This window comes from Pristis pectinata, chromosome 8 (assembly GCF_009764475.1).
Source record: "Pristis pectinata isolate sPriPec2 chromosome 8, sPriPec2.1.pri, whole genome shotgun sequence".
Lineage (NCBI taxonomy): Eukaryota > Metazoa > Chordata > Chondrichthyes > Rhinopristiformes > Pristidae > Pristis > Pristis pectinata.
In genome coordinates this window covers 14,851,057-14,865,639 of record NC_067412.1, presented here as the reverse complement: position 1 = coordinate 14,865,639, position 14,583 = coordinate 14,851,057, and the positions used below count along the sequence as shown (strand labels likewise).

The 14,583-nt window shown below is 36.4% G+C and overlaps 1 protein-coding gene across 2 annotated transcripts in view; it reads right to left on the bottom strand.

Annotated features, from left to right (window-relative positions):
• Window positions 1-14,583, bottom strand: part of glyr1 (glyoxylate reductase 1 homolog (Arabidopsis)) — a 39,793-nt gene that overhangs the window by 10,238 nt on the left and 14,972 nt on the right. Inside the window, exons 7-12 of one of the 2 annotated variants that reach the window (XM_052022217.1) lie at window positions 9,660-9,713; window positions 7,175-7,225; window positions 6,486-6,559; window positions 2,329-2,428; window positions 1,356-1,466; window positions 696-797 (exon numbers count right to left, since the gene is read on the bottom strand). In XM_052022217.1, the coding sequence (XP_051878177.1) occupies window positions 696-797; window positions 1,356-1,466; window positions 2,329-2,428; window positions 6,486-6,559; window positions 7,175-7,225; window positions 9,660-9,713 (492 nt within the window). The remainder of the gene's footprint in view (window positions 1-695; window positions 798-1,355; window positions 1,467-2,328; window positions 2,429-6,485; window positions 6,560-7,174; window positions 7,226-9,659; window positions 9,714-14,583) is intronic. The other variant, XM_052022218.1, reaches the window with a different exon arrangement.

The window sequence follows — 14,583 nt, the reverse complement described above, 5'->3', positions numbered from 1 at the left end:
GATATTATGCTTGCTGCCCTGTACTTTGTTTTGTTTCCCCTCTCTTTCTGAATAAAGGAATTATTTTCACTATTTCCAGTTCAATGGGATCTTCCCCAAATCTCAGAAATTTCCTGGTGATTGTATTCCACTGCAACTCCCACCCCCACCCCCCCCTCCCCCAACTTCAATGCTTGACCTACAGCTATTTCTGGGATGTTATTTATTTTATTGACAATGAAGACTGAACCAAAATACCCATTTAATTCATCCACCAATTCTTTACTTTTCATTATCAATTCCCCAGACTCATTTATATACAATCAATGCTCATTTTATTAATTTTTTAAAAAAAGTAACTCCAGAAGCTCATTGCTTTTACATTTTTAGCCAGCTGTGTCTCATACTCTAATTTCCCCTTGCTTATTATTTTCCTCGCTGGCTTTTATATTCCACCCAAATTTCTGATCCGTTAATCATCTTTGACAAAAATATTAGCAAGTGCTAGTTAACTAGATAAAACCTGTATCAAACTGAAAGGAAAAACAATTGTGCAAAGTTCATAGAATACTTGTATTTACATTAGCACACTCAAAAGACCAAGTCAATCTACACTGCACAAAGTCTCCACAGTATTTTGTTATATACATTTCACACTGACTGGCATCAAAAATAGTTTATGCCCAATGTACAAAAATACAAGTTTATCTAATCACCTGCGAGATCTCTGTGGATGTCTCGGGATCCACTGTAGACATGTCAACATAACATTTGCCTGGTCGAATCCCTTGCAGTACCCCACTGGGACCCAGAACCAACTGAAAGGATAAATAAAACTCAAAGTGATCAGATATCAGTTTTTTTCAATTAAGATAAATTTAAGACCTTCAATTAAGATTTAATTAACATTCACAAAGACAAGAAATAGGAGCAGGTCATCAGCCTTTCAAGACAAGTCCACCATTCAAGATGATCAGGGCTGATCTGAACTTGGCCTCATCTCTACTTTCCTGCTTGTTTCCTTTAGTTTACAACTTCTGCACAGATAAAATCTGAATATATTCAAGGCTGAGAGTGATAATGACTCTGCCTCCACAGCTCTCTGGGATAGAGAATTTCAAAGATTCACAGTCCCTGAAGAGAAGAAATTCTTCCTGAATTCTCTCTCATACAAGTGTCCACTTATTCTGAAACTGTGGTCCATAATTCTAGGTTCCCCCACAAAGGGGGGAAAAAACCTTCTGAACAACCCCCTAAATTCTTGCGTTTACCCTCCATAAACTAAACAGTGCTTAAAAATAATCTTTAGGATTTCTAATATCATAACAGTTAGTTGTCACTTGGTCCATCAGTTAAGAAACATTAAATTTACTTACATCTTTAGCTGCCTTTGGATCAGAAATGCAAGAAAGTGTGATATCACAAGTTGAGACCACCTCTGCAGGTGTCCGCCCTAAACGTGCCCCTTCTTGGAGAAAAGGGTCGCACTGTCACAAAATGGAAGAGGAATTTCATAAATGTTCTACTTCGTAGAGCAAATAATTCACACACATTTCATAAAGAGCTCCTTCATGACAAATTATGTTGTAGCACAACAGAGTATGCCAAATAACATGGCCTGATCAATTTTTAGTTTCAGCCATGGTTGCAGCCAGCTTCTAGATCGCAAATGAATTTGTTACATTAGTAATAGTACCACAGTTTCAATGGTCCTGTACTTTTCACTTCAGACATGGCAGTGAAGGATGGGCACATAATTCACGATATCCCAAAATACTTTATAATTTAGAAACTTGAATTGAAGATAGACAGGAAGATAAACTAGAATTTCAATACAGGATGTCCCCGGGAAACAAACAGGTTCTATTTTTACAGATTTAAGTCAATTTTGTCCATAAGTCGGAAAATGCAAAAAAAAATCACTCAATATGGTAACCATACCTCGACAGTACTGTAATGAAAGGCACCAAAAGGACACAAAACTGATGATAAAGAACAATTATTAAAAAGAGGGTGGGGTGGGGAAAAAAAAACGAACAAACTTGTATACGTACATCAGAATATTGAAGTTATTAATATGGAAGCTTGCTTGTAACTCAAGGATGGCCTGTACTAATTTTCACAACCAGTTTACACACTGCAAGTTCTCACGAACAATTAGATACTGATTTTCAATGATATTGGTTTACAAAAAAAAATTGGCTAAGAAACACTGAGAACCTCTGTTGATTCTCCATGAAATGTTTTCTAAAATCGTGATTTAGTTGTAAGAGTGTTATTCACTGGGCCCAGGCTGACATTGCAATAAGTGAGACAAAAGATAACATTGAAACTTCCAAAAAGCCATACCTTTTCTCCTGTGCGATTCCATACTGTAACAATGTGCCCCATCTTCAAGAGATTTGCAACAATTCCACTTCCCATTAAGCCTAGACCAAGGAAACCTATCCTGAAAAATGCAAAAAGAAAATCACTTAATCTTCAAAATTTAAAATCCATCCAGGTTACAGATACTTTGTTCTTAAAATCCAATGCGTGTGTATATAGAAACATCGAAAAATAGAATCCCTTTCAACATTCAATAGATGTTGATCACCCATCTCAATATCATATTCTGTCTCTCCCCATACACCTTGATGCCTTTGTGTCTACGAATCTATTTCCTTGTTAAATAAATTCAGGATACAACAATTCTACTGGAAATACACCACAAATCCACGTAACAGAGAGATGGCAACTTGCTAAACAAAAACAAAACTTTGGAAATACTCAGCAATTCAGGCAGTATCTGTAGAGAGGGAAATGGAATTAACATTTCCTGTGGGTGACCTTTCATAAGAAGTGGGAAAAGTTAGAAATCAAACATGATTGAAGTTGTCATGAAGGGGGAGGGGTTGAAAGGACAAAAGAAACATTTGTAATTGAGTGGTGACATTGAGCAAATGTTAAAAAAGGTAGTGCCATCAATTGAAAGTGTATATGAAGGCTTGATGGTCACAGCTGATCTACCTTAAGGAGATACAAATGAATGATAAATCAACTGATCTATTGTTCCTTGGTTTCTTCCCTTGTCCAATGATGGAATAGTATTTACAACTTTCCAAATCCAAAACAGAATTCCTGAATCCAGAGAACTTTGCTAAATTTTGACTGTTTGTTTTCCTCATTCATTTCTTTCAAAATACTCTGGGATGGAAACTGTCAAGTCAGAAAGACACAGAGTAAATAGGAACAGGAGAAAGCTGTACGGCCCATCAAGCCTGCTGAACCATTCAAAAAGGTTGTGGCTGTTTTGATCTTTTGTCCACCAAAATCCTCAATTGCCCTATAGGGCAAAAATCCATCATAGCCTTGCATAGATTTAATGACTCACCATCCACAGCTCTGAGATAGAGCATGACAAAGATTCATCACCTCAGAAGAATTCTTCCTCATCTTAGCCTGAGGAATTGTCCCTGGTTCTGGACACCACATAAAGACAATGACCTCTCAGAATTAATTTACTGTCAAGGCCCGTCAGAATCTTATATTTCAATGAGATTCTGTTCAACCCCAAAAATTATAGGCGAGAAATATTTGCTGATAGTCTCATTTCTTCTCTAGTAACTTTTTTTTAAAATTTATCTTTACAAATATGGATGCCACTGGCAAGGATGACACTCTCCAATTCTCCTTAAAACAATTAGGTCATTACAGAGTAAAAACAATGGAAATCAAAAATTCTGCAAAAAATGAAAACAGAAAACGCCAGAAAAAGTCAGATCAGGCAGATGTGGAAAAATGAAAGGTCTTCGACTAAAATGTTAACAGTTTCTCTTTCCACAGATGTTACTTGACCTGCCGAATTTTCCTAGCATTTTCTGTTCTTGCAAGTTAATCAACCTGAAGGGCCTACAATGATATAATAGGCCAGATTTCCATTCCTGAAGGAGTGTTGATCAGTGTTTTAAAATCTGATATAATTGCTCAGCCACCATGAGAAAGACTAGCTTTAAAAAAAAGTCCAGATTTAGGCAAGTTACCCAAATTCAAGTTCCCTGTCTAGAACAATAGGATATGAAGTCAATTCTCCTGGCTGTTGTTTTATCATTACGCTTACATAGCACAGATGACTACTTATAAAATCTCTGCCTCATTGTTGGCAAAGATCTTGCAAAAAACCACTAGCATATATCGTCAATATACCAGAAAACTGACACAAAGGTTCAGAGTTATGATGCACGTGGGATTAATACTGTCGTCCCAAAGTTGTTCTGCAATTTGGCATATCGCAAGCTGTGTTGTTTGTAGCATTTTCCAGCACAATCAAAGAAAATCACTTGAACTAAGATGCAATTACTTCATAGGTATCAGAAATTTACACGGTCTGAGTTTTTAAAATACAATAATTATTGCTTAGTATCTGGTCTTAAAACACACGTTGTATAAAATATTTTGTTTAAACAAATTTCTGACATTTCAGCATCTACTTGAATGAATGCATGTTCCAAATGTTATCTAGCGCTCAGGATGACGTCAAAAATGAGAATTCGCTAATGGTTGCTCATCCCCTTCCATGACACTTGACAGCAAGCAGCATTGGAAAAAGGAATTTTCTAGAACAGAGAATGATATACTTTTGCGCACAGTTATTACGTCAGCATAAAGCACCTTTGCTTCTAAGTTCTAGATCTGCAGATCTTCCGCAATTTCAAAAGACCAACATTCCCCTTTACCAACTGTTCTTTTGGTACGAACTTTGGTTCTAGGCAGAAATAGAGAAGCAAAAATCTGGAATGCAGTCCAGAGAATTACATAATAAATGTAGACATAGGAAGCATCAGTACAGCAGTACTTTGGAGCCCATGTCTATAGACCTCCAATATGGAATGAGAAAACAGATAGGTGGGATAACATCCCTTGTTGAAGCACATAATAATAAATCAGGGAAATTATACAAAAAGTGTGTAACACTCCAGCTACTGCTGCAGCTGGGGTAAACAAATGGGAGTAGGGCATGCTGCCTCTTGTGCCCATTCCACCACTTAATGAGATGACTGATCTTTTAATTAAGCACTAAATTCCTGCACTAACCTCATAATACCTCGACTCCCTGAATATCCAGAGATCTACTCATCTGTGTATTGAACACAATCACCAACTGAGGATCTTCTCTTCGTAGATAAATTTCAAAGATTCCTACCTTCTGGATGATAAAATTTCTTCTCATTAGTAGCTGACCCCTTATTTTGGGATGGTGACCTCTGGCTCTACCGGCCCTTGCCAGAGGAAACACTAGCCTTGAATCTACCTTAAGAATTTAAATTTCATTTGAGACTTTTAAACTAGTCTGCCTAGTCAGCTAAATCTCTCCTCATGTGAGAGATGCACCAACCTGGGAGTTAATCCAGTGGATTCATGTACAAGGACATCCAAGTCCCTCTAAATCTTTCACCATTTAAAAATATACTGTGCCTTTCTGTATTCTTGCAAAGAAAATTATCTCTCATTTTTCCATATTATATTCAATCTGTCACGTCTTTGCTCTTTCACTTAAACTATTTATATCCTCCTGAAGCTTCCCTGCATCCCCTTCTCACCCTATATTACCATCCAGCTTTATATTATAAACAATTCTGGATATATTATATTTGATTCCATTACCCAAATCATTGATTAAGGATTGTGAACAGCTGGGGTCCCTGCACCAAACACTGCAGCACCCAACTAATCACAACTTTCTAAGCCAAATGATCCCATTAAGTTTAAAACACAAGTTTAAGACACAAGTCTTAAGTTCTACTAATAATGACCATACCATCATTTGCATCTGGTTGAAGTCAAAATGACATATGTGAATTAGTCTCAATTATTGCAAAAGTAGAAAGTAGAATGCAAGATTGAAAGGGCTATCAGATTAGTGGCAGAAAAGCCCAACACATTAAGCAACAAAAAGCACCATCTGTTATCATAGACTTGAGTTTAGTGTTAATTTTATACAGAAATGGTTACATCACTTGATGCTTATTACTAATCTAATAACATCAATCTGCACTCATGTTACTATGAAGTGAATTCTGGTGTGAAGACAAATCATGCCTTCGATTTGTTATTATGTAAATCAGTTAAATGCTTTTTTTCTTCAACTTTATCATATGCCAGAATATAAGCTGACACAAGTACTTGCACATCTTTTCAGAAACAAACTTTCAATGATTATAATTCAGAAGCAAAATTCTGAAAATCTGAAATAAAAACCAAACATGCTGTAAATACTTAGGTCAAGTAGTATCTGTTGGAGAGAAACAAACAGACTTAAGGTTAATGACTTTTCACCAGATCTGAAATGTTAACACTGTTAATCTCTCCCAAGATGCTACCTGATCTGTTGATTATTTTCATTTTTATTTCAAATTTCCTTTACTATAATGTCTATATCTCAGTACTAAACTTCACTTTTTTATGGAAAAGTCTTACTTAATGAATGATGGCATCTTGATATTTTTAAATTACTTTTAGATCCTTACCTTTTGTCTGTGGGAGTAACATTGCCATTGGTTGCTGTACTGTCAGCTGCCTGGATGGATGTTGACTCTGCTTCCTGTGACATTACACAAAGTTAGCTCTAACTTTCATCGTTAGGGCACACATCCAATACAGTAAGTTAAATATGAGACCAAGAAACATTAAACTTTCTGGTAAATGTTTCAAGAGTCAACAAGCGATACTGCTGGTAGACTTGTGCACTTAAGTATTTTTTCTATTAAAATTACAGTGCCAATGAAAACTTATATGCACAGGCTACAACATGGCAAATGTGATATTCCATTCAGAATCTGTCACGAAATTAAAGGCCTATTAGACTTGTAGCATGGTTGTTGGTACACTAATAGTCTATAAATACGATAAAAATTATCATTAAACAATTGGATCAAGGATGGTCAAAATAGATTTCTGTAGACTGTACTTGGGTAATCCAAAAGGATTTAAGAACTAACAGGAGATTAAACACATGTGATAGATGTGATGTGATGCATTTCCAAAATTGCTTGCAAATCAGAGAGATTTGACTTGGTAGCTCACTTACGAAAGAAACAATGGCAAATGGTTGTTTCTTTGGTGGAATTCTGTACGATTTCACTTGGAAGAGCAAGAGTTATACTAGCCTTATATTTCAAAGGACAACCAGAAATAAAAGAAATAAACAGCATAGTACCTCTTCAGCTGTGGCCTTCAGCTTTTGAATTATGGCAGAACACGAACCTGGCTGTTAGTAAATAAAACAGACAATTAATTTATAAACCATGGAAAACTGATCTGCATAAAAATTGACCTCATTTTAAATTCAACAGGGTGTTCGTCTGATGACCTTTTTACTTCATTCTCTGCGTTAAATTGATAAATGCAATTATTTTATAAAGCTATATTATTCAAGGTGAACATCTTGGCAGAAAATAGCTTTTATCCCTGTGAAACTAGTGGATACACACCTGAATATAAATATACAGTACAGGTCATTGTAATCATTGGAAGCAAAGGAAGACTTTTCTACTTTCATTTCCACACATTGAAATGTACAGTTAGATTAGATTTACAAAATTAAAAATCTTGTTGGCCAGCCACAATTAAATTTACACTCAGTACAGAGGTTCATCACACAACCACACGTTAAGGATGGTTAGCTTCGACAGAGGGATATGAATCTGAATGCAGTAAACTAAGAAAGCAGCTTTAAAGCAGTTGGACTATTAGGAAATGCTCCCTCAAAATGTGAGCAAATACACTGGCAACCAGACTTGTAACTTAAATAATGATCAAAACTTGCATGTTGAGAGTTGTTTTGAGATCAAATGTGTAGAGTAGCCCCAGCTTCAAAGTAAAATTCTAACTTAATTTTGCTGTGGCTGGCAAGTTTCAACCAGCTGTTGGTAAAATATGGGTTTAAAACTGTATTATGCTCAAAATTATTTCAATACATTCCCCAGTGTGTTGAATACAAACCAGATTTAATGTATTAGATTTCATGGGTTATTGCAAGTTTCAAAATATCATGAAAAATACACCACAAATGTTAATCAATCACATACAACTATCAACGAGAAAAGGAAAATCAGAAAGTTGCATGATTTATGTTAAAAATAATGCAGTATTAACAAGGATGCACTTTCCCCAAGAATAGATTAGTTATCTAATTTTCACTCAGTTATTTTATTCAATGATAATCGTAATGAAATATTCATTATGCCATCTTTTGACTTGGCAATTGGAGTTGAGACGTTTCAGTTGTTTAAATATAAACTAAAATGTCCCCCAAGCACTTGCCTTTTACACCAGTATAAATTTTGGGTACTTAGTGCCTTGTTATATTAAAAAAACAGTCCAGTTTTCAGTTGAAGGCATCACATTTTTATGCATTTTTTTTTAAACGACAATGTTTTCCAGATTGGAAAAAGGAAAAGATGATACAACAATTATATTTCAATATTGATTGTTGCCAAACAGCTGATCTACTAACATCAGGCACAATGTTAAGGCCAGAGCCTTCTTACAAAGAGCAGGGTAAAAATGCATAAATTGAATAGAGATCTGTTGACAAGTTCTGTCTCCTTCAGAGTCCCCAATGAAAAATGGTGATAAAAAGACATTAGGAAAATGAAACTGGAGTTACTTTTTTTTAAAAAGTCTATGCGAATTGATTAATGTAATATTTTGTATCATGAAACCAGCATAATTCATGTAATACAGTTATGACATCTATTGTCACCAAGATGGAAGACGGAATGAAAGAAATTGGCAGGTACTTTTTTTTTAAATACTAATTTCTCACCCCATGTGCAAACTAAAATTTTCACAACTTTGGCAATACCTGGTTTATGCTAAAAAACCAAGTGAGGGTGAAAGAATTATCCAAATAAAATACTTTAAAATATTATAATTTTACCAGGGAAGAAAAACTACAAATGCATTGGGCATCAAACATTGTCTTTGCTCTTTTTCTGTTTTCATGGGGAAAAAGTAGCCATTTTAACTGTCATTAATGATATGCAATGTTTGAAGACCATCCTTTTTTTTATATAGACAAGTGTAGGGTGGATAGTGGGAAACTTCTTCCCCATAGCAGAGATGTCGAAAACTAGAGGGTGTAGGTTTAGAGCAAGAGTCAAGTAGTACATGGATAATTAGAATCTGCAACACTTCCCGAGTGGGTGGTGGGGGTACTCCCACAATATTTAAATATCCAGATGAGCACTTAATTCACAATGGTTTAGAGGACTACAGACTAAGCATTAGTAAACAGAATTACTATAGATGGATAGTTGACAGTTGGCAAGGATCCAGTAGGCCAAAGGGCCTGTTTCTGTGCAGTATATTCAATTAAGTGCACCTAATATCATATGGCCCAGAAATATTCAGCGTGTTTGAATCCTGCCAGTTGACCCCAAGTGTGACTATGGCAATCCACTTAAGTGGGATGCTGCTTGGTAGTTTGCCATTTAGAGCAACTGCAACCTCAGTTAGCTAAACAGACACCAGAACTTTCTCAAAAAGGAGAAAACTACAAGCAATAAATCTAGGAAGACTATGAAAATCGAAGACAAACAAAACTTACAAGGGTGACTAAAGATTTCTGTTTTCTTGCGTTCAGCTTATTGCTGAAAAAAACTGTACTACTAGACTGCACACTATATGCATCATCTTACCTTCTCAGACTGACTGAGCAGAAAGTGATGGAAGTGAGGGTCGTCCTTTACTTGCTGCAATTAGAAAAATCAAATCTGAGCAAGGTAATCATACGCTGATCCTATAACTGAAGATCTGTGATTTCAGAGGCAGAATGGTACTAATCATTGCCTGTCTAATAATCCTGGAGATTTAATGAAGGAAATCTAATGGGAAGAAAACAGAAGCTTTGCAAAGAGTTGGAGTCCTAGGGAGAGACAAAGTAAGCTCAGTGCCTTTTGCATCATCACCATCAACTTGTGGATAAAAATACCAAATCACCTACTTCTACTTCTACATTCATGGCTTTTCCATCATATTTCTTACAGTTTCTCACTGGACATAATTATTTGTTTTGAAGTGTTATAGGCAAGACTTGAACCATGTTTCGGAAAAAAATTGTACAATTCACCTTATTAATCCAAGTATTTGCAGTGAGAATGGCATAATGCCCCAAGATCCTGTTTTAACCAATCCATATCTTTACACTGGTCTCACAAATTCAAGTGCAAAACACACCAACTCAGCAATCCTCAACTAGTTCACATTCTTTGTACAGCTGTTTCCAAAAACAGATGTGTTCCCTGTCATCTGTAAAAATGACTTCCACTGAATTCAAGTGCCAGCTACAGGAAAAGGCAGACAAATGACAGTTAGCCTCCTAGGCCCCTGGCTACACAATGATCTTGTAAAACATATCACATTCATGCATTATTGTACTAAGGTTTTCTACTAGGTATTCACATATCTCCCCTTACAACTACTCCAGAAGTAACTGAAGTACAAGAGTTCTACATAGATTTTTCCAGCAAAGTGTACTCATTAACAAAACTAGGCACAGAGAAAAAAACAATTAAAAGATCCCAAGAGCCCAGTTTAAGCTTCTTCTCCAGAAATAGTGAAACAATTTGTTTGTTAGCCTCTATTTATTCAGAAGATACTTCACACCCACCACACATTAAGTTAGACTATAAGATATAGGAACAGAATTACGCCATTCAGCCCATCGAGTCTGCTCCGCCATTCAATCATGGTTGATTTTCTTTTAAAATCCCCATTCTCCCGCCTTCTCCCTGTAACCTTTACCAGTCGAGGACCTATCAATCTCTTCCTTAAATACACCCAATGACTTGGCCTCCACAGCCCTCTGTGGCAACAAATTCTAGAGATTCACCACCCTCCGGCTGAAAAAATTCCTCATCTTAGTTTTAAAGGATGTCCCCTTATTCTGAGAATGTGCTCTCAGATCCTAGACTCCCCTACTAATGGAAACATCCTCTCCACATCCACTCTATCCAGGCCTTTCAGAAGTTGGTAGGTTTCAAAGAGATCTCCCCTCATGCTTCTGAACGCCATCGTACAGGCCCAGAGGCATCAAATGCTCCTCATATGTTAAGCGTTTCATTCCTGAGACCATTCTTATGAACCTCCTTTGGACCCTCTCCAGGACCAGCACATCCTTCCTTAGATACAGGGCCCAAAATTGCTCACAATATTCCAAATGCAGTCTGACCAACGCCTTATAAAGCCTCAGCAGTATATCTTTGCTTTTATATTCTAGTCCTGAAGTGGAGGGGTTTCTGGTTCCAGTTACTCTATTGGTGTTCACAACCAGAGCAAAAGACAAGTTTTTTAAGAAAACAAAGCTACAGGACAAGCATCCTTCAGGTTCACTTTAAAATGGAATTATTTAGAATTCAATGAGTTTAAATCAAGAACAATCTGATGTAGGGATGGGAAACTTGTACATTATTTTTATAGAAGGATAAATTGTATTGAATTAATTGTAACCTTTCCATATAAATCCACTTGCTGTTCAATAATAAAAAAGCTCAATGATCTTTTGGATCACAAAGTGTTTTTCTGATCAACTTATAAATAAAAACTAAAGCCAAAAACAAACTGCTGTAAGAACTCAATGGGTCAAGCAGCATCTGCAGAAGGCAAGAAAATGTTGATGCTTTGGGTCCAGATTCTGCATCAGGAGTTCCTCTAGTAGTTTGATTTTCACTCCAGGTTCTAGCATCTGTAGTCTCCAGCGTCTCCTTAAAAAAAACTGCTTCAGCATATATAAAAGTAATTCTCTAGTTCAAACTCATAAGGGATACCATTATTACATCTCCTGGACACAGTATCAGATAAACCTCCAAACACAATACAGCCATTCCTCAAGTTATGAAACAGTTGTATTCCTGGAAAACAGCTTAAGTGAAATTTCATATTGAAAAGACTAGACAAAATGGATTGAGAAATTTGGCACAACATATTCCTATACACAAGGACTGCCATGCTATTCATTTGTGATAAACGGTTTCATAAATCAAACCCCAACAAGTTAATGCGTTAAATGGAGTACCAACTTCTACATTTAAACTATTTATGGAGAATGTATTATTCCCAGGGAACAAGAGCCTCGAGTGTACAGAAAGTCAAAGGAGAGGAATGGCTGCAGTCAAGAAGGTAGAACTTAAATTTGTAGGAGTAAGGAGAAGGCATAATAGCTCTTCATTTTGATGTGTAAACAGACATTTTGGACCAAAACCTGGATTTCATAATGGTCATGTGCAATTCATGTTTATGTTGAGAGTTATGCAAGAATCTAATTCCAAAAATGAGATTCCCATATATACAGGGAGAGTGTATAACACTGCAGTGGTAACCCTTTCCACTGATAGCTTTTTTATTCAAGTTGTTTAATATTAAATGGATAAAGAGGTGATAGTGACCTTCAAATTGCAAGTGGTGCAACAAAAGATTAAGTAGCTTCCAGAATTTTAGCACCTGTCTGCAAGTATGCATCATAGGATGAATTTGGACTTGAGACGAACTCAAGAGTTAACACATTCAGAGTCATTTGTATCTCGTTTCAGAAAATATCAAAAGAGAGATGTACAAGTCTAAGGAAATGATCAAACATTGATTATACTTAAAAAAGAACACATTCTGGGGGTTTTGCTCCATGACTTAAAACTGTGAGCGAAATCTGAACTTTGAAAAACCCTGACAGTCCAAAAATAAGTCTTTTGTTTTTAAAAAGAGTGGGAAAAGTGAGCAAATGGAAAATAAATAGGTATTTCTTATATGTTTATTGGAGTTAAATAATCAAAAGATGACTGTGGTAGTGAACACTTTTATGGAAATAATACATTGGGCAGTAAACATTTTCCAGCGCTCCTGAAAAAGTGGTAAATTTCAAAGGTATATCCTAGATCACAAATGAAAAGTTACTCAAAGTGTTTTTGAATGGGATGAAATGACCTGAACACCTGGGTATAACTCACTAACAGGCATTATTTGATTTGCTAAGTTAATCAGAAAAGTGTAGATGGGTATGATCATTGTTCTCTTTCTTCAAGAAGTTTGTATTCTTGTTTATGACCATGTTTTAGAGAGCAACTTTTGATGGCCTGACCACATCCAGAAACATGGAAAAAAAATCAGCCTAGACCTCCAAGATGAAACTTGTAAACGTGAGAAAATGGTGGCACCTAGAGGTAAATCTGGAACTTTCTCCATGGATTAGAATAACTTAACATCCAGTTCGTTGAGACACATGATGCACCAAACCAAGATCACAATTAAAAATGATAACATTATAAAGTCTCTGGGAAGAAAACAAGAAGTGGAAGTATATGGGAATATAGTCTGAGGGGCCACCACACATGTCTCACAATTAAGGTGGGAATTTGCAAGAAGTAGGTTAAGTAAGTAATAAGTAGTTTTAAATGAAAAGCATATTCAAACATGTTGATACGTCTTGGTGTTTTAATATTGCTACAGCAATGGAACAGCATTATAAAGATTTTTAAAGCAAATGTTACATGTGTTAATTCTATATTAAAATGGTACAAGGTCAAGCAGCAAACTATGGTGGTCAGTTAAGTCAAAAATAACGCTAACTGTTAATGTGCTTAAACAAAATGTTTAAACCTGGCAAGCTATGGAAGGCAAAGTACTAATTTAGACCATGGGACTCTGGTGATTTGTTGGAAGCAGACAGATACTCTGGGACAGGATAACTATATTAATCTTCCAGGAATACGCTAACGGAGTATGGTACTTGAAATAATTAGGGCTAGATCACTGATTAAGATATAGGGAGAAGAAAGAAGAGGTTGAAACATCCAGAAGAGCTTGTTATTGAAATAAGCAATGTTTATTGCATGCTTCAATACCAGAAGCAGAGACAGAAAGTAATAAATTAAATAAGAAATATTTTTGAGAGGAAGAGGGTTAAGATTGCTCTGGGAGTTGGTCATTGGCAGGTAAGACAGAAAAAAAACAGATGCCCGTAAGTATCTTTCCAGGATGCGGTGGTATTCATTGGGGAACTGAATGTGGAAACAACAAAGAATCAATCTGACGACCTTCTCTGCTTCATAGAGTCATACAGCACAGAAATAGGCCCTTCAGCCCAACTAGTCCATGCTGACCAAGATTATTAATTAAGCTAGTCCCATTTGCCCGTGTTTGACCCATATCCCTCTAAACCTTACCTATCCATGTACCTGTCCAAATAAGTTTTAAATATTGCTAATGTACCTGCCTCAAGCACTTCCTCCAGCGGCTCATTCCATATACTGACCACTCCCCCCTCACCTTAAACCCATGCCTTCTTGATTCCCCAACCCTGAAAAAAGACTGTGCACATTCATATTACCTATACTCCTCAGGACTTTATACACCCCTGTAAGATCACCCCTCATTCTCCTATGCTCCAATGAAAAAAGTCCCAACCTGCTCAACTTCTCTCCACAACTCAGTCCCTTGAGTCCCAGCAACATCCTCAAATCTCCTCTGCACTCTTTTCAGCTTAATGGCATCTTTCCTATAGCAGGATGACCAAAACTGAACACAATATTCCAAAAGCAGCCTCATCAATGTCTTGAACAATTGCAACATAAC